Consider the following 27,092-nt stretch of genomic DNA (forward strand, 5'->3'; position numbering starts at 1 on the left):
CAAGTTCACAATGTGCCCCACCTGCACCTCCTAGAAGCTACATATATTCATAGGCAGGAATCTGTTCTCTGCAGGCAAAAGAAACAGGTCCCAGGCATTATGTCTTCTTTGAATTAAACAAAAGCATGGGGCAATAGTTCTCCATGGCAATGCCTCAACCAATCAAAATAGACCTTTTCTCTTGCAGTATAAATTGTTGCTCCCATTGAAATTTGGAATTTTTGCACCTGTCCTGATGAATGCAAGATGAAAAGCTTCGACAGCATGTCTCTTTCTTCAGTAATACTTAAGATCTATACTACCAAAAAACTATAAAGAAAAAGGTGAAAGTCTACCTGGAGCTAAAACACGGGCAAAAGATTAGGCTAAAAACAGAGGTCTGTCATTCCAGATGTAAGCCTTCTTGGTCTATATATGTCGGTACCATATTAATGGATATCCTACAGTTCGCACTCTCAAGTCGAATAAATTACTTCCAAGATCAATTTTGAAAAATGGATCAAATTATTTTGTCAGATATAAGCAGAAAATGCTGGAAAATACTCAGCAAGTCAGTGGTCACATAACTTGATGTCATTTTGCTTTATTCTTTCCTGGGACAAGGGCAAGGCCAGCATTTGTTGCCAATCCCTAATTGCCCTTAGGACGGCAGTAGTAATAATAATAATAATGTCTATTAGTGTCGCAAGTAGGCTTATATTAACACTGATGTGGAGATGCCGGCGTTGGACTGGGGTCAGCACAGTAAGAAGTCTTACAACACCAGGTTAAAGTCCAACAGGTTTGTTTCGATATCACTAGCTTTCGGAGGGCTGCTCCTTCCTCAAGGAGCAGCGCTCCGAAAGCTAGTGATATCGAAACAAACCTGTTGGACCTTAACCTGGTGTTGTAAGACTTCTTACTATATTAACACTGCAATGAAGTTACTGTTAAAAACCCCTGGTTGCCACACTCCAGTGCCAGTCCGGTACACTGAGGGAGAAATCAGAATGCCCAATTCACATAACAAGCACGTCTTTCAGGACTTCTGGGAGGAAACCGGAGCGCCCGGAGGAAACCCACGCAGACACGAGGAGAACGTTCAGACTTCGCACAGACAGTGACCCAAGCCGGGAATCGAACCCGAGTCCGTGGTGCTGTGAAGCAACAGTGCTAAGCACTGCGCTACCGTGACACCCAAGTTGCCTTCTTGAACCACTGCAGTCCATGTGATGTAGACACACCCACTGTGCTGTTAGGAGGGAAGTTCCATGATTTTGATTCAGTAACAGTGAAGGAATGGCGATGCAGTTCCAAGTCAGGACGTTGTGTGGCTTGGAGGGGAACTTGCAGATGATGGTGTCCCCATGAGACTGCTGCCATTGTCCTTTTAGGTGATAGAGGTCACGGGTTTGGTAGGGACCCTTGATAAGTTGTTGCAGTGTATCTTGTATGTAGTAAGCACTGTTTACATGGTGGGTAAGTGGTGAAGGAATTGAGTGTTGAGGTTGATGGGTGGGATGCCAATAAAGGGGGCTGCTTTGTCCTCAAGCTACTTGAGTGTTCATGGTGCTGCACTCAGATAAGTGGAGTGTATACCATCAGACTCCTGACTTTGCTTTATAATAATAAGAATTCCCAACCTATAACCTGCGCTCGTAGCCACAGTGTATATATGGCTGGTCCAGTTCAATTTCTTGTAAATGGTAACCCCCCAGAGTCACCCTTGTACTTGGGAAGGGGGACCCAGAAAATCCGGGGGTAGGGGCCTCAATGTGGGGGGGGGGGGGGTACATAAATTTGCCTTGATGGGATACTGAATAACTTTGTGATTTGCGCTCCCACCAGTAGCAGTTCTCCTCCGGCAGGAGAACATAGGGCACGATCTTCAAAAAGGGAGCAAAGTCCCCTAGCGAGCCTGTTTAGCCGCATGTTTCCCAGCATTCGCAGTGCTGAGAAATATGAGGCTATTCAATGCTACTCGTGTTGAATAAGGGGCCTGAATGGGGAACGCATGGCCAAGGCCGCACATAGCCTGCTGGAACTGCCCATTGTAGTGAGAGATTGGGACACCATTTTAAAATGACATCCTGATATCCGAGGCTCACAAATAAAATCCCTGACCTCCCCCCAGCCCAAGCGCAACACGGGAAGGTGCCCCAGCCCACTCCCCGCACCCTCTAACATACATGGTGGGCACCCCCCGGCCCACTCACGCACACGCAACAAATGCCAGCTTGGCACCATGGCAGTGCCCCTGCCAGCAACACCTGGGTATCTTGGCAGTGCCAGGATGGCACCTAGGTGGCACTGCCAGGGTACCCAGATGGCACTAGCAGTGTCAGGACACCACCCTGCCCAAAGGGCATGCAGCTGGGCACCTCTGATCCCCTTGGAGATCCCCACAAGTGTCATTCCGTTTGTGGGGCCCAGTACCAAACGCTGCTCGCCTGAGGTCTCCAAGGCAAAGGGATTGAATCCCAAAGTCTGAGGTATCTTGGGAATCTGCATATTAGAGTAAGGCTTACTGCCTCACTCTAATATTCAGACATGTAATATTCAAAAAGTGATCCCACCCATTGTGGGCGCGATTCTCCTTGCAACATCTCGCAAGATTGCTTTGAATCTCGCGGATCCCGGGAGTGTGGCCTCCTGGCTTTCACCAGCCACGCTGCATTGCAATGAGATGCTTTTCCAGCGCAGCATGGCTGGAAGGTCGTACCCCTAGTCCCCCAAACAGAGAATCCCAGCCAACATCTTGAACAAACTGCAGCACTGGGTCTCCTGCCTGGCTATCTAACCTTGCCCATAAAATGCAATTATTCCGATCAATTTCAAAATAAAGACAGTTGAATTAGAAATGTACTAAAACAAAATTGTCATAAAAAATAGTATCCTCCCTGCCACATACACAATATTCTTGCATACATAGCAATTTATATGGATTGAGGTTTTTATTACTTTTGTCCAAAAATATAACTTAGAGACAGAACAACATATTAAGGAAACCAAAATGATAGGCATTTATAAACTATCGGAGTCCTTTGCACTGCAATGTCTATGCCCTGAGGTTACAATAGCTCATGGTCCATCACCACTTAATGTGAGTTACTGCAACTTCAGTGATCAAGGACCCTGCAAGTTCAAGACCCAGCAAAACTGTAATCTTTATTATGGGAGCTATGACAAATTAAAGATTTGCTTGTGCCAGAATCAATATGCTGAGTAATAATATAGTCAGCAAAATTTAGGAAGCAAAAAAACACCAGAAGTAGGAAAGTAAACCAGGTGTAAGTTAAGGAACATATAAACATAGGAACATGGGGCGGAATTCTCCATTGGCCAACTGCGATATCATAATCGGCGATCGGATGGAGAATCTCTTCCGACGCCCAAATTGCCAGTTTGACGCCGGTTTTCTACTTCCCGTTCCCTCTGAAATGGCGTTATTGCGACGCACGCCATTGGAACGGCTTTGGTGCCTCATCGGAAGCCTCTCCCCGATGCTCTGCCCCTGATGGACCAAGTTCCCGACTGCGCGTGGAGCGTGTGGTCTCAACGGTCGGGAACCCGGCGTGGCGGCCACAAACTGTGTCCACTGCCTCCTCAGTTGGCGAGGAGCCATGCTGCTGGCCGGCAGGCTTTCTGCGAGGGCTGGGGGGACTGGTGGAGGTAGCCAGGGGGGCAGTATTTGGCAGTCGGGTCCGCGCACGGCCAGCGCCATGTTGTCCGGCGCGACCGCTGTCAGTCGTCGCCATCCGCATGCGCGGCCATGGACCTGGCCATTCTCCAGCCGTTTTTGGCGTGGGTGCCGGGAGTTTTACCCAGCACGGCTGCCAGCCCCTCCCATTCCCAGGATCGGTGAAGGTTCAGCGCCGATTTTGCCATCGTAAAACGCCACAGTTCCCACACTGGCGTCGGCAATTAGCTGCAAAATCAGAGAATCCAGCCCATAATCTTGTCATCTTCAAATCTTTTCCACCATGAAATGTGATTATGCCTGTTCTTTATCCTTTTAAAAATAAATTTAGAGTACCCAATTAATTTTTTCCAATTACGGGGCAATTTAGTGTGGCCAATCCACCTACCCAGCACATCTTTGGGTTGTGGGGGTGAAACCCACGCAAACACAGGGAGAATGTGCAAACTCCACATGGACAGTGACCCAGAGCCGGGTATATACACTTTAATACCTTTTGCTAACTATCCATTCAATTCCCAGCAATCAGTCTCTCCCCCCCTGAACAGCAACCCCCCCCCCCCCCCCCAACCAGCTCTGGCAGCTAGTCTCTCTGTCTCTTCCCCCAATCCCCCTCCCTAAAACCTCTCTTTCTCCCCAGACTCACTGCCCCTGATGTTCAGGCCTCAGGCTGCATACAACACACTGCTCACTGCTCCTCCAATCCGAGACTGTTCTCTTACACATTTGTTGTTATTATTGTGCCTATCAGCAGCAAACACAGGAGAGAAGTAGCCTTTAATTGGAGGAGCAGGAGCAGCTCCTTGCAGAATCATCTGCACCACTCCACTTACTGCCATTTTGAACACTTGGTCCGGGAGCCAGGCTAGAGAATCATGGCGTGCGTACAGTGGACAAACCTGTCCTAACCAGTTGAATGATTTGCCTTCATTTCCATGAGCTTTGATTTTAGGTAACAGTCTGCCATCTTGAACTTCATCAAATGGCTTCTGTAAGTTCATATAAATTACATCCTTAAATATTCCCATCTCATGCTTTAGTTACTTCCACAAAAAATTCAGTTCCGCTGATTAGACATGATGATTCCTTTGCAAATCCACGTTGATTCACGCTAATCATCTCTGTCCTTAATTACAGATTCCAAAAGGTTGATGAAATGGATTACAAACTGTTCTCTTATGTCAAGATACAGGTTTGAATCTAGCCTAAACTGATGGTAGCTTCACCGTTGGCTGTAAGGGCCCTATATAAAATACGTTTGGACAATCCTAATGTCCACTTCACAAACCTGGTCAGAATTCAGGAAAAAATGCTAATCTCATTCAAAGAGGTTTTGGGATAGCTGGTGTTGGAAATGGACAATTTTGGTAGAAGTTGTATTTTAGAAATTGGAGGGACAGCATAGTGTTGGGCAAGGTAGTAGGACATTAGCTGAACTATATCCCTCATCTGTAAATGCTTGCTGGTAAGAGGTTAAATATTGTGAACTATCTAAGTGATCCCTTCAGCAGGAATCCACGTCTACTTTAAGGGCCAGGTCTTTTTAACATATTAGAAACACATTCTTTTTTAAATGTGCGCTGCCCATCCAAAACAATCTGCCTGCAGCTCACCAGCTCCAGGCCAGTGCAATATTGGGTGGCCAAGAGACTGATTTAGCCAGCGGGAAGACAGGTCTGGGAATGGCAGATTGTAGAATGGAGGCTCCCAGATTAGAAGTGGGTCACATCACTTTTGTGAACTCTTATTTTCAGGTATTTATAATGCTCCCACCTGATTCAAATTGGCAGCTGGACTACCCAGCCGAAGACTCAAGTTAAAACTGTAACTGAGCAAGAATGTGCCGAGAAGTTGGCCTCGAGGCTAGCTCTGGTATTCCCCTATTTCTGCCAGATGGAGGGAGTTAACATCAATGGTAACTAGCATCCTCTAACATTACTATCTCTCATCTTGCAAGAAGCAAAGGTTTGGAAAAGTACAGAAGTTTTACTGCAGTTATACTGGACATTGGTGAGAGCAAATCTGGAATACTGTGTGTAGTTTTGGTTTCCTGATTTGAAAAATGATATAATTGCATTAGAAGCAGTTCATAGAGGGGTCACTCAACTCATTCCTGGGATGAAGGGATTACGTGAAGAAATTTGAACAGGCTGGGTTGGTGTTTAGGAGAATGAGCAGTGATATTATTGAAAACTGTAAGATCCTGAGGGGACTTAATAGCGTAGGTACCTGTGGGGGAGGTGAGAACTAGGGAGAAACAGTTTAAGAATAAGAGGTCCACCTTTTAAATGTAGACATGATGTGGAGATGCCGGCGTTGGACTGGGGTGAGCACAGTAAGAAGTCTTACAACACCAGGTTAAAGTCCAACAGGTTTGTTTCAACACTAGCTTTCGGAGCACTGCTCACCTGAGAAAGGAGCAGTGCTCCGAAAGTTAGTGTTTGAAACAAACCTGTTGGACTTTAACCTGGTGTTGTAAGACTTCTTACTGTGTTAATGTAGAGGTGAGAAGAAATTTTCTCTCTCAAAGGGTCCTTAGTTTTCTATGAATTTAAGGAATGTTTGCTTTGCCAGCTAGTCCAGCATTTATCCCTAATTGTCCTTGAGAAGGTGGTGGTGAGCTGTCTTCTTGAATCACTGCAGTCCTTGGGGTGTAGTTCCAGGATTTTGACCCAATGACAGTGAAGGAACGGTGACATATTTCCACGTCAGGGTGGTGAGTGGCTTGTAATTCTCTGCCCCAGAAAGCGGTGGAGGCTGAATCATTAAGCTTAGACAAGGCAGAGTTTGACAGATGTGTGATAGACAAGCAAGTCAAGGATTGTGGGTGGCAGACCAGGAAAGTGGAATTGGGACCACAGCCAAATCAACCATGATCAAATTGAATGGCGGAGGAGGCTTGAAGTGCCGAATGGCCTACTGCTGCTCCTACGACCTATGTTCCCATACTTCTTGTTTTCCACCAAGTAAAGAACTTCTTCAATGTAAGTTCAGATGCTGAGAGTGTCTTATTATTGGTACCATTATAACCCTTTAAAAAGTACTAGGTAAACAGGTATTATCGACCAATTTTTTGCAAGCTGCACAGGTAATTGGGTACTGTCCAACCAATCAAAAGATGAAAATCTTCCAAGACTTAGTTAGAAACTTGTCAGTGTAAAATTCAACTACTTAGATATAATAGTGAACTTCACTGACATCTTGTTTGTCACACGAACATGTACTACTCAGTCCATAATTTTGAAAGAGAAATAGTTGCCTTTTCCGTATCATGTAAACAATTTAAGAAGTGCAGAATCTGCTGAACCATATAAAACTCTATTTCACTTCAGTTATTTACCACTGTTTTGCTTAAATTGGATTACATCTTCTGTTAAGTTAACAAAGAACATGAAAAATTCTACCTTCATAACATTTCCTTCTTCACGGTCCACCTATTCTTAAATATATGACATCAATTTCTTTAAATTCTGCTACGTTTTGTGGAGCTTACTTTAATATGGCAAATAAAATGCAATCTGGTTTTATAAATAGGAAGCTTACAAGAGCTGTGAATAAGGCTTTCCTTTTCTAAAATCAATGCACCAAGATTAGAGTTAGTACATAACATGCCAGTAACTGAAGAGAGCATACTTTCTAAGGCTGCATTCAAACTATAATGTTCTGCCAAAGGAAATGGTTCCATCAATGCAGACTGCTATCATACAGTAGCTATTAGCAATAAAATACTAATTTAAATAAAATTCAAAATGGGTTCTAGATTTTCCATTCATCGGAGCAAGCAAATTCTCCATTTGACAGAGTCAAAATATGTTGCTCAAAAGATCGTTTCATGTGACTTGTTATGCAATTTTAAAGCAAAGTAATAACAACTACAGAGTATCTTCTGTTTGAAAAACAAATGAAGAACAAAGACGACTTTTCATGTGTCCTACTGAAAACCCGTGGACACAAGAGTGGTTGAAAATCTTACATTCTCTGAAAGTGACATCATAGCAGACAGTGAAGCCCCTGAGGGTCCTTCCGTCCCACACCCTTTTCTGTGTGCCCTTTGACACGTCAGGCGATAAATGTAGTTTTCAAATATTAAGCCACATATTGCCATCTCCATAAAGACCGCATTTTTAAATAAAAGGTTATTATTTTCCAATTGAGAAACAATACATGCAAGATCATCTAACATGTAGGTTTATGCCACATACATTAAACAATTTATAATTTCAGCTGGTGTTTGTGTTTGTGCAAAACAAGAGTTTACCTACACCTTGTAGCATCATAATTCTCTTCAATCTAAAAAGGCAGTGCCTAATGTCAAAGGTTGACATGGCCTTTATCATTTCTAACCAAAAATCTGTAATATGAACTAAAAATGTAACTTATTTGTTCTGCCAATATTTGTTAACAAAACACTCTTGTAAACCTATTGTTTTCATTGGCTGGTGTTCATAATTCATTTCTATGGCTCTTTTTATAATCCATGATGCAGAGCTGTAGACAATATGTGTGAACTTTTGTAGTAAAGGCAAGAAAACACCACCCATAGTTGATAGACAGGCACAAATGCAGCTCAACAATGTGAACTTCCCATGGTTCTTTTTGTGGAAAAAGATATAAATCCTACAGTTGTACTGTTCATTAAATTTATATTTTAAACTTTTAATTGTACTAAAGGTATTTACTTTGTACTTTTTTCATCAGACTTTTTCTCCTTTCTGGTCATTCCAGCACAGGTGTCAAATGTAGCCAAGACGACAAATATGCAATTTGCCTCTGGTGTCTACCAATGCTGCCCTGAGCCAGTTATGAGGAGGCATGTAAAAATAGCCCAGGGTCAGCTGTCTTACCACTGTTCACACCCTCCTACCCTCTATTTGGAGAGATGCCCAAATTCTCCAACATCTGAGAGTGGGATTTATGATAAAAATTGAAACAAAGATTACAAACTCACTTGAATATACACAGTCATTTTTCAGAGTGAGACACATCAAAAGAGGTCATTTTTTTCAATTCAAATAAATGAGTCTTATTAGAAATTTGTGATAATTGACAACTCTCGGACAGTGCTTCATTCAATAGTTTAGAATAGCAATATTATTGAGATTAGTAACTCAGCAGACTTGAGTTCAAACTTTGAGCCTTGTGCATTTGAGTTCTGGTATGCTGTACTACAGTGCTGCAGATCTCTCAGTATTCTGAAGCATAGACTAAGCCAAATTCTAACTTCACACATTTCATTTAAAACGTAATTGCTACAAATAAAAATGGCACAACTTCAGATTAATTAAACGTGTGACAATGAAATAGTTGCCATACCTGCACTGGTGCCTGCACCAGTTGTTGTGAGGTCCCCACCCAAGAGGCCACCTAAAATTGAAAGCATAGGTTTTGATTAGGAACAATGACAGGAAAAAATATTTCCCAGCAAATCTAGTCTAAACATTATGAGTAGTAAAGCACATATAATATATAGTCAGAGTTAACATGGCATGTGTGGATCAACAGGTCAATATGATGCATCTAGTGTGTGGGTAAAGAGAATTAGCATGCTTTCAGCTTTTGTGTGTTAATTTGCTTCTAGCTTTCAGCCTACACTACTGGCTAACAGCAAGGTGAAAAAGAGAGACAAATGTCCACATCGTTTCCTTACAGCATCTCCATTTGCAAGTCCTCAGGGTCTCCTCGTGACAACCCACAGAAACTGGGTTCCTCACATCCTCAGGCTAAAGGTTCAGAGCAATTCAGAGGAGGTTTGGCCCTTAGACATGTAGGGCGCGATTTACTGGCCACGTTGCGCCTGAAAAGCAACACTTGGGCGGTAAATGAAGGGAGACTCCGCTCCCGGGATCTACCCCATTCACCATGTTTCGTGAGATCTAACGCGATCTTGCGAGACATCGCATGTAGGTGTGATCACTTTTTGGCAAATCTGCATATTAGAACGAGACAGCTAGTCTCACTTTAATATGCAGTCCCCTGAGGTAACCAAGGCTTTGGGATCTATCCCATTTGATTGGAGACCTCTGACAAGCGCCATTCAGTACTAGTCTTTACAGGGTTAGACGTAATGGCACTTGTGGGGTCTACCAGGGGATTGGAGGCCCCCAGGTGCATGCTCTCTGGGCAGGGTAGCACCCTGGCACGGCTGGTGTCACCTGGGCATCCTGACTGCCAGGCTGGCTCCCTGGCATTGCCAGCCTAGTACCCTGGCATGCCACCTGGGTGATAGCCTGGCACTGCGTGGGTGAGGGACTCCTTTACAGTGAGTTGCGGGTTGGGGGGTCGCTTCAGGGTCTTGAGAGATTGTGACGCCATTTAAAAATGGTGTCCCAATCTCTCCCTGCTCTGGGGAGTTTCGGCAAGCGGGGCCTCAGCTCTAATGCCTTGTGGATATCCCTGGAGTGGTTAAAAGCTAAGGAAGTCAACCCGAACAAACAATTTTAAGTGGACCCCAAAGGCAGACTGATGTCTATACATCTCATATTTCCAGAAATTCCTGTAACCAGGCCAGTTTCAAAAGCAGTATTTTACACTCCTTTGGTCCCAGTCAGAGAGATCAAGAGGGTAACCTTGATGTTTGGGCAGTCCAAGGTCTCCATAAATTTTGCCCAGGCTTGCACCCCGGGAGGATACTCCAGTTTCTCTGCAGAGTATTAACGCAACACAGGAGACAGCAGTTATGAGCGATGAGCCCAACTTGGCTGCCATAGAAGATGGGTGCACTTTGGGCTGTCCTGACAGAGGGAGGGGGTCATTGTGTTCTACTGGTCAGCCAACACCCATCTTAAGTTGGGCAGCCCCCAACTAGTAAGGCCCACCATTGTCCATCTGCTTCAATGAATGCTTGGAGCTTAGCATCTCTGCTCAACAAATAGATGGAATCCTTTGCACCAGGCAAACAAAGGAAATAAAGAAAAATAAAGAAGGTGTCAACTCTGATTGGTAAGCAGGAACCATGTGCAGGTGACTGACAGACGACTTGTAACTGGTTAATAATGTGCTGTGACTGTGGCTGACATGATGGCTGTAAGGGGCAGCAAGGTAGCACATTGGTTAGCACAGTTGCTTCACAGCTTCAGGGTCTCAGGTTCGATTCCCGGCTTGGGTCACTGTCTGTGCAGAGCCTGCACGTTCTCCCCATGTCTGCGTGGGTTTCCTCCGGGTGCTCCAGATTCCTTCCACAGTCCAAAGATGTGCAGGTTAGGTGGATTGGCCATGATAAATTGCCCTTAGTGTCCAGAAAAATGATTGCGTGGGTTACGGGGATAGGGTGGAGGCATGGGCTTAAGTGGGGTGCTCCTTCCAAGGTCCGGTGCAGATTCGATGGCCCAAATGGCCTCCTTCTGCACTATAAATTCTATGATTCTAACTGACATGGAACTTGGTAGGTTGAACATTGACATAGCTTCCCTGCAAGAGGCCGAGCTCACTGAGAGTGTGTCGCTGAAAGAAAAACATTCATCTGGGAGGGGAAGAGTTCAGAGGTGTAGGCTGCGCTGTAAGGTACTCACTGCTCTCAATTACAAATGATTCAGAACGTGTTCTCTGCAATTGCCTTTCAACTCAAACGGGGGGGGGGGGGGGGTGTTACCTCATGAGTTTCTTTAATTTGTTCATGGGACGTGGGCATCACAGGCTGTGCCAGCATTTATTGCCCATCCCTAATTGCCCTTGAGGGGACAGTTAAGAGTCAACCACATTGCTGTGGGTCTGGAGTCACATGTCGGCCAGACAAGGTAAGGACGACAGATTTCCTTCCCTAAAGGGCATAGCATGGTGGTTAGCAACATTGCTTCACAGCTCCAGGGTCCCAGGTTCGATTCCCGGCTTGGGTCTCTGTCTGTGCGGAGTCTGCACGTTCTCCCCGTGTGTGCGTGGGTTTCCTCCGGGTGCTCCGGTTTCCTCCCACAGTCCAAAGATGTGCAGGTTAGGTGGATTGGCCATGCTAAATTGCCCTTAGTGTCCAAAATTGCCCTTAGTGTTGGGTGGGGTTACTAGGTTATGGGATTATGGGGATAGGGTGGAGGTGTGGGCTTGGGTAGGGTGCTCTTTCCAAGCGCTGATGCAGACTCGATGGGCCGAATGGCCTTCTTCTGCACTGTAAATTCTATGATTCTATGATTCTATGATTAGTGAACCAGATAGGTTTTTACGACAATCGACAATGTTTTCATGGTCCAGATTTTTATGAATTCAAATTTCACCATCTGCAGTGGCAGGATTGGAACCTGGGTCCCCAGAGCATTACACTGGTCTACCAGTCCAGTGACAATACCACTATGCCACCATCTCCCCATTATTTATGCTCCAACACTGTGCGCCACTACAGAGGCACAAGGTCAGTTCAATGGAGAACTTGATGCTATCAGCAGAATTCTCAAGTCAGAACACCTTTACCTACTGGAGAATTTAAACACAGGAGTGGGTGTAAACCATGAGGCTTGACCCTCCTTCCTCAGACATCATGGCCTGGGAAAGATAAATGAGAAAAGACAGAGACTACTTGAGCTTTGCCGCTGCCACAAATTTCGAGCAACTAACTACTTATTTCAAAATAATGTCACAAGGTGTCCTGGAGACATCGAAGATGAGGGCATTGGCACCAGCTGGATTTGATAATCAACAGACGTGACTCTCTGAACAACATTCTCAAAACACACAGCTACCACACACAGTGCTGACTGTGGTACAGATCATTCCCTGGTCTGCACCAGGGTTAGAATGCAACACTTATTTCATTCAAAGCTGAAATGCCATCCTCATATCAACGTCAACCATACTGCCTGCCACGAAACAATGGACAGATCTTCCACTCAATTGAGCAGGTGCTCTCTGGAATTCCCAAAGAGATTGCAGAAGTGAAATGGACCATATTTTGAGACATCGAGCTTGATTCAACCAAATGGGAACAAAGTTTCATAGTGAACTCATTTGGCCGCGCTTTTCCCGGCGCTCGCAATGCCCAGAAACACATGGCTATTCAACATGATTTGCGTTGTATAGGGGGCCGCAATGGGGACTGCGTGGCCGAGGCCACACATACACCCATTCTGAACCCTAGGAATCGCCACTCCGCCAGAACTCCCCAGGGTAGTGAGAAGTCGGGACACCATTTTTAAATGGCATCCCGATCTCTTAAGGCTCCCAAAGCGATCCCCGACCTCCCCACAGCCTGCATGCACAATGGGAGGGTCCCTGCTCCCCCCCCCCCCCCCACAACATGTATGCAGGGCACGCCTGGCCCAATTCCGCATGAAAAGAATGCTATGTGGCACTGCCAGGGTGCATGCTGGCACTTCCAAGGTGCCAGGATGGCACAGCCAGGGTGCCCAGTTGGCACCAGCAGAGCCAGGGCACCACTCTGCCCAAAGGGCATGCAGCTGGGGGCCTGCGATCCCCTGGGAGACCCTTATGAGTGCTGTTACATCTGTTTCCCATTTGCGGGGACCAGTGCTGAACCAATGTCTCCAAGGCGGAGGGGATGAATCCCAAAGGTACCTCAGGAATCTGCACATTAGAGTGAGATGAACTGTCTTGCTCTAATATACAGATTTGCCAAAAGGTGATCACACCCACAATGGGTGGGATTTACATCGCAACATCTCGCAAGATCGTGTTGGATCTAGCGAGGTGTTGCGAGCTGGATAGATCCTGGGTGTAGGGTCTCCCGGTTTTAATCAGCCACGCTGTGCTGCAGCGAGCTGCTTTTATGGCACAGCATGGTATTGGATTGCGCCCACTATCTACAATACTGGTCTCTCAACGTATGGGAAGCAAGAGTGGAAAAATGTTGACTGGCTTGAGGCCAATGTCACTGTGATGAAACCTGTCATTGAAGCCTAATGGCCCACGCTCATCAATGATAAGAGAGGAGACCTGAGCAAGAAACCTCTGAATGCACTAAGAGCTGTTTGAAGTAAAGTCCGACATGTTGATAGGTGGTGCACCAATGATTACTGGTTTTAGTTTTGACAGAACATCCAGATATCATTCAACACAGGGAATGTCAGGGACGTGTATGAACGGATCAAAAGGCAACATGTCCATCAGCAAAGAACATGGCTCCATTGAAAACAAAGGTAGGGAGAGGTTAGTGGGGGAGATTTTGAGAGTGGACAGGAGATACGCAGAGGCCCCGGAGGAAAGATTACTTGGGGAAAGACGATGGCTCCAGACGGAGTTTGACCTGTTGACTACAGGGAAGGCGGAGGCACAGTGGAGGGAAGGCGGAGGCACAGTGGAGGAAAGCGCAGGGGGCGACCTACGAGTATGGGGAAAAGGCTAGTCGGATGCTGGCACACCAGCTCCGTAAGAGGATGGCAGCGAGGGAAATAGGGGGAGTCAAAGATGGAAGGGGAGCCACGGTTTGGAGTGCGATGAAAATAAACGAGGTATTCAAGGCCTTTTATGAAGAGCTGTACAGATCCCAGCCCCCAGCGGGGGAAGAGGGGATGAGACGATTCCTAGATCAGCTGAGATTCCCGAGGGTGGAGGAGCAAGAGGTGGCTGGTTTGGGGGCACCAATTGGGTTGGAGGAGCGGAGCAAGGGTTTGGGGAGCATGCAGGCGGGGAAGGCCCCGGGACCGGACGGATTCCCGGTGGAGTTCTACAGGAAGTACGCAGACCTGTTGGCCCCGCTACTGGTGAGGACCTTTAATGAGGCAAGAGAAGAGGGGACCCTGCCCCCGACAATGTCGGAAGCGACAATTTCTTTGATCCTAAAGCAGGACAAGGACCCACTGCACTGTGGATCGTACAGGCCGATCTCGCTCCTCAATGTGGATGCAAAGTTGCTGGCAAAAGTGCTGGCCATGAGGATCGAGGACTGTGTCCCGGGGGTAATCCACGGGGACCAGACGGGATTTGTAAAGGGCAGGCAACTAAACACCAATGTGCGGCGGCTCTTAAACGTGATAATGATGCCATCGGAGGAGGGAGAGGCGGAGATAGTGGCAGCTCTGGACGCGGAGAAGGCCTTTGACCGAGTAGAGTGGGAGTACCTCCGGGAGGTGCTGCGTAGGTTTGGGTTCGGGGTAGGGTTTATCAATTGGGTTAAGCTCCTTTACAGAGCCCTGATGGCGAGTGTAGTGACGAACCGGCGGAGGTCGGAGTACTTTCGACTGTACCGAGGGACGAGGCAGGGGGGCCCCCTGTCCCCCCTGTTGGTCGCATTGGCGATCGAACCATTGGCCATGTCATTGAGGGAGTCTAATAAATGGAGGGGGGTGGTCCGAGGGGGCGAAGAGCATGGAGTGTCGCTATATGCGGATGACCTGTTGCTGTACGTGGCGGATCCAATGGAGGGCATGGTGGAGGTCATGCAGACTCTAAGGGAGTTTGGGGAGTTTTCGGGCTATAAGCTCAATGTAGGGAAGAGTGAGGTCTTTGTATTACAGGCGGGGGACCAAGAAAGAGGGATAGGGGACCTACCGCTGAGGAGGGCGGAGGGGAGCTTTCGGTATCTGGGGATCCAGATAGCCAGGAGTTGGGGGACCCTACATAAACTGAATCTGACGAGGTTGGTGGAGCAAATGGAGGAGGATTTCAAAAGGTGGGACATGTTACCGCTCTCGCTGGCGGGTAGAGTGCAGTCGGTCAAAATGGTGGTCCTTCCGAGGTTTCTGTTTGTGTTTCAGTGCCTTCCCATCGTGATCACTAAGGCCTTTTTTAAGAGAGTAGGCAGGAGTATTATGGGGTTTGTGTGGGCAAATAAGACCCCGAGAGTAAGGAGAGGGTTCCTGGAACGCAGTAGGGACCGAGGAGGGTTGGCGCTGCCAAAACTGGGGAGCTACTACTGGGCAGCAAATGTGGCGATGATCCGCAAGTGGGTTATGGAGGGAGAGGGGGCGGCATGGAAGAGGATGGAGATGGCGTCCTGTAAAGGAATGAGCCTGGGGGCGTTGGTGACGGCACCGCTGCCGCTCCCGCCGACAAAGTATACCACGAGCCCGGTGGTGGCGGCAACGCTAAGGATCTGGGGCCAGTGGAGACAGCACCGGGGTGCAATGGGAGCATCGGTGTGGTCCCCGATCAGGGGTAACTACCGGTTTGTCCCGGGGAAGATGGACGGGGGTTCCAGAGCTGGCATGGGGCGGGGATTGGAAGAATGGGGGACCTGTTCATCGACGGGACTTTTGCGAGCCTAGGGGCACTGGAGGAGAAGTTCGAGTTACCCCCGGGAAATGTCTTTAGATATATGCAGGTGAGGGCTTTTGTGAGGCGACTGGTGAGGGAATTCCCGTTGCTCCCGGCACAAGAAGTTCAAGATAGGGTGATCTCGGGTGAATGGGTCGGGGAGGGCAAGGTGTCGGAAATACACCAGGAGTTGAAAGAAGAGGGGGAAGCGCTGTTAGAAGAGTTGAAGGGTAAATGGGAGGAGGAGCTGGGGGAGGAGATCGAGGAAGGTCTGTGGGCTGATGCCCTAGGTAGGGTTAATTCCTCCTCCTCGTGTGCCAGGCTCAGCCTGATACAATTTAAGGTGGTCCACAGAGCGCACTTGACGGGGGCGAGGTTGAGTAGGTTCTTTGGGGTAGAGGACAGATGTGGAAGGTGCTCAGGGAGCCCGGCGAACCATGTCCATATGTTTTGGTCATGCCCGGTACTGGAGGGGTTCTGGAGAGGAGTGGCGGGAGCAATATCTCAGGTGGTGAAAGTCCGGGTCAAGCCAAGCTGGGGGCTAGCAATATTTGGAGTAGTGGACGAACCGGGAGTGTAGGAGGCGAAAGAGGCCGGCATTCTGGCCTTTGCGTCCCTAGTAGACCGGCGAAGGATCTTGCTAATGTGGAAGGAGGCGAAGCCCCCCAGCCTGGAGGCCTGGATAAATGATATGGCTGGGTTCATAAAGTTGGAGAGGATTAAGTTCGCCTTGAGAGGGTCTGTGCGGGGATTCTACAGGCGATGGCAAGCGTTCCTAGACTATCTCGTGGAGCGTTAGAGGAAGGTTGGTCAGCAGCAGCAGCAACCTTGGGGGGGGGGTTTGCTCTGCGCGATTTCTCGGGTTTTTTTGTTACGAGGCGGGGGGGGGGGGGGGAGGTTATTGTTTGTAAGGGAGAAAAATTGTGTTAAAAAACTTTAATAAATATATTTTTTTTAAAAAGAAAACAAAGGTAGGGGAGATCATCACCGACTGCAACAAACAGTTGGAGAGATGGGTGGAACACTACCTTGAATTGTACTTGGATAGAACACTGTCACCAAGGAGGTTCTAGACACCATAGGAAGCCTACCTTGTCTTGGAATAGCTGGATATAGAACACATTGTGAAGAAGCTATTGACCCACTTGCCATGGGCAAAGCTCCAGCTGCTAATGCTATACACCTGAACTCAAATAGAGTGCATATTCTTTTGGCAGTGCCAAAGAATATGCACAATGGGAAGATTGTGATCTGTACAAGTACAAGGGCAACCGCAGCGATTACAACTATGGAAGCAACTCACTGCTAAGCATCATGGGAAATATATTTGCCCATGTTGCCCTTTTTTTAAAGGAGGGAGTTTGCGGTGGTGGATGGGGTGCCAGTCAAGCAAAATGATTCATTCTGGATGGTGTCAATGATCTTGAGTGTTGTCATCCAGACATGAGGGGAGTATGCCATCACATTCCTGACTTGTGCCTTGTGGATGGTGGACAGGCTTTGGGGCATCAGGACTTGAGTTTCTTGCCTCAGAATTCCCAGCCTTGACCTGTTCTTGTAGTCACAGTATTTATATGGCTGGTCCAGTTCAGTTTCTGGTAAATGGTAGCTGACATGTCCAAACTGAGTAAAAGAGCATCGAGGAACAACAACCTGACTGAGGACACCAAACCATGAGTCCATCAAGTCTAGTGCCCTCATCACTGTCCTCTACAGTGGTGAGATCTGGACAACATATAGACAGGAGAACAGGCTGCATTGTTTCCACCTTTGCAGTCTCAGATGTACTCTTGACATCCCTTGGCAGGACTTGGTCACAAACTCGGAGGTCCTAGAGCATGTTTATTCTATCAGCGTACATTTATTACTAAGCCTATGATATCTGCTCTGGCTGGGCAACATTCATCGGATGGATGATGGCCGTATACCAAAAGACCTTCTGGAATGGTGAACTGGTCACTGGGTCACAACCTCCTGTACATCCATATCTCTGCTACAAGGATATCTGCAAATGAGAGATGAGGATTCCGGACATTGACAACCGGGACATGAGCTCTGGAGGTTGACTTTGGCAGGGCATTGGAAAAGGCTGGCAGAAATTAAAAGCTCAGCCAACTGGGAAGAGGCCCAGAGAAAACAGAGGCCAACAAATTGTTCACCATCTCCGGCCCTAATGCTGGAGTGGGGCACCTGAACCACACTAGCACCATAGAATCCCTGCAGTGCAGAAGGAGGCCTTTTGGTCCATCGAGTCTGCACTGACCCTTACCCAGGACCCCTCCCCCGCCCAATCCCTGTAACCCCACCTAATCTTTGGAAAATTTAGCATGGCCAATCCACCTAACGGGCACATCTTTGGACTGTGGGAGGAAACAATAGGAAACTAGGTGGTGTTTATCACAGTTGAGCAACAGGGTGCAAACCATCACTGTGAAAGGCAGAAGACTGCCACCATCAACATTGTGAAGATTTTGCTTGTGTATTATGTGAAATAGTCATAAGCTTGTTCCAATTAAAAAGGACTTATAGTTTTGCAACACACAATGCACTGAGGAAATCTTTTTCTGATATTAGCTAGTTTATGATATGCAAGTCTGAGAATGATCCAAGCAAATATCAACATGTAATAACCTTTGCAGATGGATGGTCACTATCTTGTACTTATTAACCTCTCAACATTCTCCAATACACAATCACTGATATCCTTTTATAAGGCTTTGAAAGAGGGCTATGAGTGCTGGTAACTCATTTGAAATTTACAATCTTCATAAATAAAAATTAAAAAATAACGATTTCTACACAAACAACAGAACAGTGCAAAGCTTAAAATTTCAATGTCAGAGATTATGATAACATGCCCATCTCCCCAGGGATGATGCTCTGGATAGATAGGGAGTAACAAGAACAAATTTCTCCATTGAATACAATGAGAGCACTAGAGGGCAGCAGAACAGTTTATATAACCCGTGTCCACTAATAAACAACAGAAGCATGTGAAGACAAATAAATAGCACAATGGTTTGCTTCTTTGGGCAGAGTAGGTTGTCAATTACTCACATCTCCATTGTTTTCAAGTACTAATACAGTAGTTAATCCAGTGTCACTACTTCTTGTGAGAAATAAAATAAGGGGCTTGATCTATCGGGACCCAGTCGACCAGCCACTTTACGTCTTGCGATCTAACAAGATATTGTGAGGCGTCCCGATCTGAATCCTGATTCAAGTGAGCAGTTAGTCTCACCTACGTCGGATCTACCCAGTGCCTGGGATCGAATGGCCTTGCCTCGGAGCCCTAAGCGAGAACCATTTAGCACTAGTTTTCAAACGAGGACCAGGCTTATCGGCACTTGCCAGGATGCCAGGCTGATATTGCCAAAGTGCCCAGGTGGCATCTTACCTGAGCTAGGGATCGGGCTGGGGGGTGCCCTGAGGTAAGGTGCAGGGCCCTCAATGACCTCTTTATTGGTGAGTTGGACATTGGGGGGTCCCGAAGGCCCTGGTGGGGGAGGGGGGTCTAGAGATCGGGGTGCCATTTAAAAATAACGCCCCGATTTCTTCCTGCAGTGGAGAGCGGAGCTTATTAGTGCACAAAATGGGACTAAGTGCGGCCTTGACAGAGCGTTCCTTGTCAAGGCCCCGAAAAGAAGCAGAGTCCCATTTAATAGCGGGGTCATTCTCAACGCTGGGAAAGACATGGCTAAACTCGCCTGACAAGGGACTCTGTTTCATTTCCATCAAATTGCGCCCAAGGTTCTTGCGACTGACCCACCCAGTGGGAAAGTCACAGATCGTATCAGCTGCCTATTTTACACCTCTCCCAATTTTGCGTTCTATTGATGATTAAAATGACCCCTCCTTCAAAAGTGCATGTTAATATGTGCAAAAATATGTGTTATGTGGCCAAGTGAATCAAAATGAGTCAGAAAAATTAAAAAAGCATGTCTTTGTTTCAACTATCAGGGCCATTATGAAAGATTAAGCCACAATTCTACCTGCTTGTTCCAGTTGTTCAAGTTGAAAGATTCCATGGAAACATTCAAATGGCTAGAAGGTTCTCTCAGTGTCCTGACCAACACCTCAAAAAAACTGATTAACCAGTCATTCAGCTCATTGGCATTTGTGAGATATAGATATGTGCAAAACGGAAGCTATGCTCACCTACAGAAGAACAAAGACTACCACACAGCATCCCATCGCATGTGAACATAGAACATACGGTGCAGAAGGAGGCCATTCGGCCCATCGAGTCTGCACCGACCCACTTAAGTCCTCACTTCCACCCTATCCCTGTAACCCAATAACCCCATCTAACCTTTTTGGTCACTAAGGGCAATTATATCATGGCCAATCCACCTAACCTGCACATCTTTGGACTGTGGGAGGAAACCGGAGCACCCGGAGGAAACCCAAGCAGACACGGGGAGAACGTGCAGACTCCGCACAGACAGTGACCCAGTGGGGAATCGAACCTGGGACCCTGGCGCTGTGAAGCCACAGTGCTATCCACTTGTGCTACCGTGCTGCCCAAAACAATAACAGAACATACAGAGCAGAAGGAGGCCATTCGGCCCATCGAGTCCGCACTGACCCACTTAAGCCCTCATTTTCACCCTATCCCCGTAACCCAATAACCTCTCCTCACCTTTTTTGGACACTAAGGGCAATTTTAGCATGTCCAATCCACCTAACTTGCACGTCTTTGGACTGTGTGTGGAAACTAGAGCACCCGGAGGAAACCCACGCAGACACGGGGAGAATGTGCAGACTCCACACAGACAGTAACCCAGCGGGGAATTGAACCTGGGACCCTGGCGCTGTGAAACCACAGTGCTAGCCACTTGTGCTACTGTGCTGAAGAGTACCTTAGGTTGCTTGTCACAGGCCTGATAAGTGACTGTATAAACGTTAATATTGTAACTTATAAGTTTGCCTATTTTTATTTGGTTCCACAATCAACAGACTTTTAAAAACATAGCTGAGTGTTCCTTAATCATTACTTCATTGTCTAGGGATGTGCCAGTGTTTTTAGGGATGGAGGAAAAATGAAGTCAGTGAGCACAGGGGATTATGGGTGAAAGGGACTTGTACAAGTTAGTCATGTGATAGTGAAAGGCGCTGTAATGCAAGTTCTTTAGTTTTCTTGGTTTATCTCTTTCTCTCCTGCTCTAAAATCCAGACCAACTGAACACTAGAATTGAATCCAATTGCATTGGTACATTAATTGTTTAAGAGCTTTGAAAGTGGAACAAAGTGTAGCACAATCAATCACTCACACGACGAGAAGAGATGAAGTCAATCGATGGCTTTATTACGCAGACTTGTTCCCCAGCAGCTCGGTTACAGAATGCGGCTGCTGGGAGAACCCTGGTTCTTATACTCCGCCTTACTGGGTGGAGCCAGCACGCGGCAGATCCAATCAGGACCCAGTGTCTGTCCACCAATAGCCTCTCGGCATCACTGGGTACCGTACTACCCCTAATACATACCACCACAGAAAGCTCCCGCCGCAACATGTCCATATACAGTGTAATGCCCTGCAGTCTGTTGCCAAGTCCAGCACTTGAACTAACAGGCTACAGTGCACCTTTAAGGCCTATTTATTAAGATTGTTGACCTATAGCTGACAGCCCAGATTGATGGTCAGTGACCATCAATGAGAATTAAGCAACTGAAGGGTTGAACCATGGTTTGCATTTCTGCGTGAGTACTTCCTGTCAGGAAATAGGGAGCAGAACCAAAGCTTCTCGCAGAGAGTCAGTGCTCCAACCTGGTGATTCAAGGCACAGTCCCACAGAGTTTTTTTGACTGCAAAGGAAAGGTGCAACTTGTATGGAAATCTGACACAAACAAAACAGAAACACAGCAGCAATTTTGAGACAAATCTACAAATTCCCTGCCATTATGAAACTCTCAATTTCAATTCAGTGCTTTCTGTTTACAGGAAGTTGACAGAATAATCCAGGATTTGTCAGAGCAATCAGTGATCAGTTTCAATTAATTCCCGGCAGAAAAACAGCGCAGGCCAACACTCCCTCGCAGTTTCTTCCCACTCCCACTCGGCAGACCAACACTCCCTCACAGTCACTGTCAGGCTGACCCTCATTTCAGTGTCCTGAGCCCGAGTTTCCCACCTCCACACTCCCTCATGCCTGCTGTCCGGCCCTCAGGACTCAGGCTGAATACCACCACACAACTTTCCACTGCTCGCTGTTCCACCAATCACAGGTAGTTTCTTTCCTGCATTTGCTGCGAACGTGTCAGCCAATCAGCAGCAAACACAGGAAAGAAACTGCCTGTCACTAAGGGCAATTTATCATGGCCAATCCACCTAACCTGCGCATCTGGACTGTGGGAGGAAAACGGAGCACTCGGAGGAAACCCACGCAGACACGGGGAGAACGTGCAGACTCCGCACAGACAGTGACCCAGCAGGGAATCGAACCTGGGACCCTGGTGCTGTGAAGCCACAGTGCTATCCACTTGTGCTACCGTGCTGCCCTAAATTTAGAGTACCCAATTCATTTTTCCAATTAAGGGGCAATTTAGCGTGGCCAATCCACCTAGCCTGCACATCTTTTGGGTTGTGGGGGCGAAACCCACACAAACACGGGGAGAATGTGGAAACTCCACACAGACAGTGACCCAGAGTCGGGATTGAACCTGGGACGTCAGCGCCGTGAGGCAGCAGGGCTAACCCACTGCACCACCGTGCTGAAGAAGCAGCTCCTTACAGAATCCTTCACTCTTACACTTACAAGTCATTTTGAACACTGGTTGGTGGGCCGGATGGAAACCCTTGGCGGGCTGGACTCTTGCCCATGGTCCATATGTTTGACATGCCTGCTCAACAAGGCTGCTGGAGCCTGCTACCAGTTTTTCATCCTTGTATTCATTCACCCATCTGTTCCCATCTTTTAGCTGTTCACACACTCTTAAGATTCTGTTTATGGGCGGAATGCTCCCCAAAAATTGGTAAATTGATGTGAATCACGTCAGCTGTTCCAGCACGATTCTGATCGTAATCTTCCCGCACTTGGTAATTTTTTTGGAGCTTGGGGTGATTTGCGCCGTTAATGAGATGTGCGGGACCCAAAGACGCCAGCAAGGCCAGATTCTCCGAGATCGGAGCCCTGATCTTCGAATAATACTGCAGAACCCCCCCATCCTCACCGGCAAATACCACCACTCCTACAATTGCCAGCATCAGCCCTCCCGGGCCCCCCAAGAATGCCTCAATCTCAAAGTTAAAATGAATGCCCCCCCACAACCCCACTCACAGTCATTGCGCACACCCCTTCCACAGATATGGGCAACACCCCCAACCCTTGATGCCGTAGAGGCAACCTCCCCCCCCCCCCCATCAATAAATGTCCACTTCACCCCAGCCCCACCTCTCTCTTCCCCCTCCTAACCCCCAAGTGAGCAATATCCTGTTATGAGGTCGTTGAGGGTCCCCCTTTCACCCCCCTTCAATTCTCCCTCCCTTTCATGGCCATGACCCCTCTCAGGCACCACCCCTTGGCAGTGCCTCGTGGTACAATGGCACTACCCCATGGTAGTGCCAACTGGTATCTGCCTGGCATTGCCACGTTGACACTGCCGGAATGCCATTGTGCCAGGGAAGTTTCTCTGCCCTTTCCTCGACCACCCAGGGACTCCAGTAGCCTCTAGCAGCTCCGGCGCTGCCATCCTAGTGAGGCTGTGAACCAGATTGCATCCGGTACCACTGACCAGGAGTATCGCACATCTTTGAGTGCCCAGAGTGGAACCCGTTTAGCGGCCCCCCCTCTATTCTCTGGGATTAGTGTGAGATGCGCCATGTACAAGAGGGCGTTAGAATCGCGCCCTGTGTATCTTGTTACTTGATTGATTTCATTGCGTTTCCAGTTATCTCTTGCTTATATCACTGTCATTTAACCATTAAAGCACATTCCAAGCAATTCTATTTCTTTTTTCACCTTTCCCATGTGTTTTCCCTAGTTCACTCCCTTTTTAAATTCGATTCATCTGAAATATTTTCCAGTTCAGATGAAGGGTGCAAGCCTAAGATCTGAACTTGCTGCTGAGTGGTTCCAGTACTTTTATTTTTGTTTCATCATTTGTCTTTTAACCTTGTGATGTTCTGTATCATGAACCTTGGCCTTTCACCTAGGTTTCTCAACAAGGTAAATCCCTCAAAGCTTGGTAGAGAAGGACCTTAAATATAATCACACAGGTCTCAGTAAATTCTCTTTGCTAACCTTTATAATTATGGTAGAAAAGGGAGGGCATTCAATGCTCCTTTGTATTGAAGAAGAAATGTCAAGTATATTCGATGTGCCAAATAAATAATAATATAATAATAATAATAAATCGCTTATTGTCACAAGTAGGCTTCAATGAAGTTACTGTGAAAAGTCCCTAGTCGCCACATTCTGGCGCCTGTTCGGGGAGGCCGGAACGGGAATTGAACCCGCGCTGCTGGTCTTGTTCTGCATTACAAACCAGCTTTCTTAGCCCACTGTGCTAAACCAGCCCCTATATATATATATATATATAAATAAAAGCCCCTATAAATAAAAGCAACATACTTGGAACAACTACTGACCTTCCGTTCACAAGGCAATTACTAAACATGGAAGTTTATTGAATCTTACCTGTGTTTCCTGCACTTGGTGGCCGTTGTGTTACTCCAGGAGACATGCTGTTCCTCTGCAGAGAAGGATGACCCAGTGGCATTAGGTTGTGATTGCCCAGCGAGCTGCCTGGGCTACCGTATACCAGACTGTTTTGGTTGGACACTGGGATAGAAACTGGCATCTCAAAGTTAGGCGGTGGAACAGCCTATACAACAGGAAAGAGCAAAAAAATATACCAAAATAGGAAGGCATAGTCAATGTTAAAGAAATAAGGCTGAATTTTGTTTTGAGCTCATATCAGTGCAGTGATGGTTTGACCTTGCAGGACACTTCAGTGATAATATTTTTTTCCCACTGTTTTAATAATTTAAAATACATTTTGTACAGATTGGAAAGCAATTTTATCCCAACAAAAGGAAAGCATCAATGGAAATGCATTACATAACTGTCATAAGATGATTTCAAAAGTGTTAGAACATTTTGAACAAGCAAAACTAGTCAAATTATCTGAACAACTGGAATGAACTTCACAAAGAAAAGTAACTTCTGTATTATTATTTATTTATAAATTTTGAGTACCCAATTCATTTTTCCAATTAAGGGGCAATTTAGTGTGGCCAATCCACCTAGCCTGCACATCTTTTGGGTTGTGGGGGTGAAACCCACGCAAACACGGGGGGAATGTGCAAACTCCACACGGACAGTGACCCAGAGCCGGGATCGAACCTGGGACCTCAGCACCGTGCGGCAGCAGGGCTAACCCACTGCACCACCGTGCTGCCCACCAATTTGTATTATTAACCATTCTCATTTTATGTTATGAGGTAAGAAAATTAAAAGAAATAATTATTTTACTCATTCGTGGGATATGAGAATCATTGACAAGGTCAGCATTTATTGTCTATCCTGAAAGGCCTTTCAGAAGGTGGTAGTGAATCCATTTCTTGACTGCTGCAGTATATTTGTGAAGTTAATTCCTACAATACTATTATGGAGGGACATCCAGGGTTTTTGTGTAGCATTGATGAAGAAACAGCAATATATTCCCAAGTCAGCGATGTGGGTGATTTGAAGGGAAACTTGGAGGGGGTGGTGTCCCACGCATTTGCTGCTTTGGCTTCCTTGGACATGGAGGAGGCAGATGATGTCGATGAAGCCTTTGCAAGTTACTAAATGTAATGTGTAGATGGTACTTACCATAGCCATGGAGCACCAGCATTGGAGTGAGAGGAATGTTTAACAAAGAGGGTAGTCTGGTTTATGTAGTGTACATGGATTTCCAAAAGGATTTTGCTAAAGTGCCACAGAACAGGATTGCCAGCGACGCTGAATTATGTCCACGGAATAAAAGGGGTAGAGGCAGCATGAATACAACATTAGTTGAGTGACAGGAAGCAGAATGCAGTGGCCAAGGTTGTTTTCTGGACTGTACCTTTGCATTCCGCTGGGGTCAATACTAGGACAACTGCTTTTCTTGATATATATTGATGTCTGAGACTTGAGTGTACAGGAATAAGTTTCAGAATTTGCAGAAAGTTTAGGAGTATTGTGAAGCGTGAGGAGAATAGTGATAGACTTCAAGAGGGCAAAGAAAGGCTAGTGAAATGGGCAGACATGTGGCAGGTGAAATTTATGTTGAGGAGTGGAGTGATACATCTTGGTAGGAAGAATGAGGAGAGGCAATATAAAACAAAGGGCAAAACTCTAAAGTGGATGCAGGAACATAGGGACCTGGGGCTACTTGTGTAGAAATCATTAAAGGTGACACAGCAGTTTGCAAAAGGCATTTGGCATCCTGGGCTCGATAAACAGAGGCATAGAATACAAAAGCAGGGAAGTAATGTTGCACCTTTATAAAGCCCAGGTTGAACTGGACACCACACTTTAGAAAACATGTGAAGGCTTTAGAGAAGGTGCAGAGAAGTTTAGGGTCAGTTATCTCTGTTATTAGATGCCTAGATTGTGATGGAGAATAACATCAACAGAAGGAGTCCAATTCCTGTACCAGCTTCGGTAGTTCTAGTGCCCTGCCTCCTCGCCTAGTCCCATAGTGATATCATGCCACAAGACATGATTAGTAACCTTCGGACAACGAGGACGCTACATAGATTGAAAATGTCAGTATCGACCTAAATGGTTGTATGTGAAGCAAGAAGAGTGGTGTTAGCAAGCGGCATACTTATTTTATCAAGGTATGCGTTAAGTATGAGCACTGGAACTAGGTTAGCACTGCAGATACTGAACAAATATGAAGCAAAGACATTTGAATTTCACAGGTTTGTTATGAATGGAAGGAAAAAAACATGTTTTGATCTTGGATATATAGGCAAAAATGAACAAAGTTCCCCTAATTTTGATGTTCCATTGACCAAGACTGGTTTTAAATGTGTTAAAACAATACCAATAAAAATGTCTGGCCACGGAAACAACCATTGCACTGTTGTTTTGATGTGTTGTACTGATGGCAAAAAAATGATGTCATTACTGATCTTTAAGAGAAAATAGGCACCAACAGTTGAAATTCCACATGGAATCTTTGTTCACGTTGATCCTAAGGGATGGATGAATGAAGAAAGGATGCAACATTGACTGGAGAAAGTGTGGGTCAAAACAGGTTGCAGAAGTGAAGATACAGCCAGCTGTGATTCTAGGTGATCTTACTG

At 46.5% G+C, this 27,092-nt stretch overlaps 1 protein-coding gene across 12 annotated transcripts in view; it reads right to left on the reverse strand.

Moving 5' to 3' along the window:
* mef2cb (myocyte enhancer factor 2cb) overlaps positions 1-27,092 on the reverse strand; it is a 425,410-nt gene that overhangs the window by 44,926 nt on the left and 353,392 nt on the right. For all 12 annotated transcript variants that reach the window (XM_072516239.1, XM_072516247.1, XM_072516242.1 and 9 more), the window contains 2 exons: positions 24,448-24,634; positions 8,993-9,043 (listed from right to left, as the gene is read on the reverse strand). In XM_072516239.1, coding sequence (XP_072372340.1) covers positions 8,993-9,043; positions 24,448-24,634 — 238 coding nt within the window. The remainder of the gene's footprint in view (positions 1-8,992; positions 9,044-24,447; positions 24,635-27,092) is intronic.

This window comes from Scyliorhinus torazame, chromosome 9 (genome assembly GCF_047496885.1).
Source record: "Scyliorhinus torazame isolate Kashiwa2021f chromosome 9, sScyTor2.1, whole genome shotgun sequence".
Lineage (NCBI taxonomy): Eukaryota > Metazoa > Chordata > Chondrichthyes > Carcharhiniformes > Scyliorhinidae > Scyliorhinus > Scyliorhinus torazame.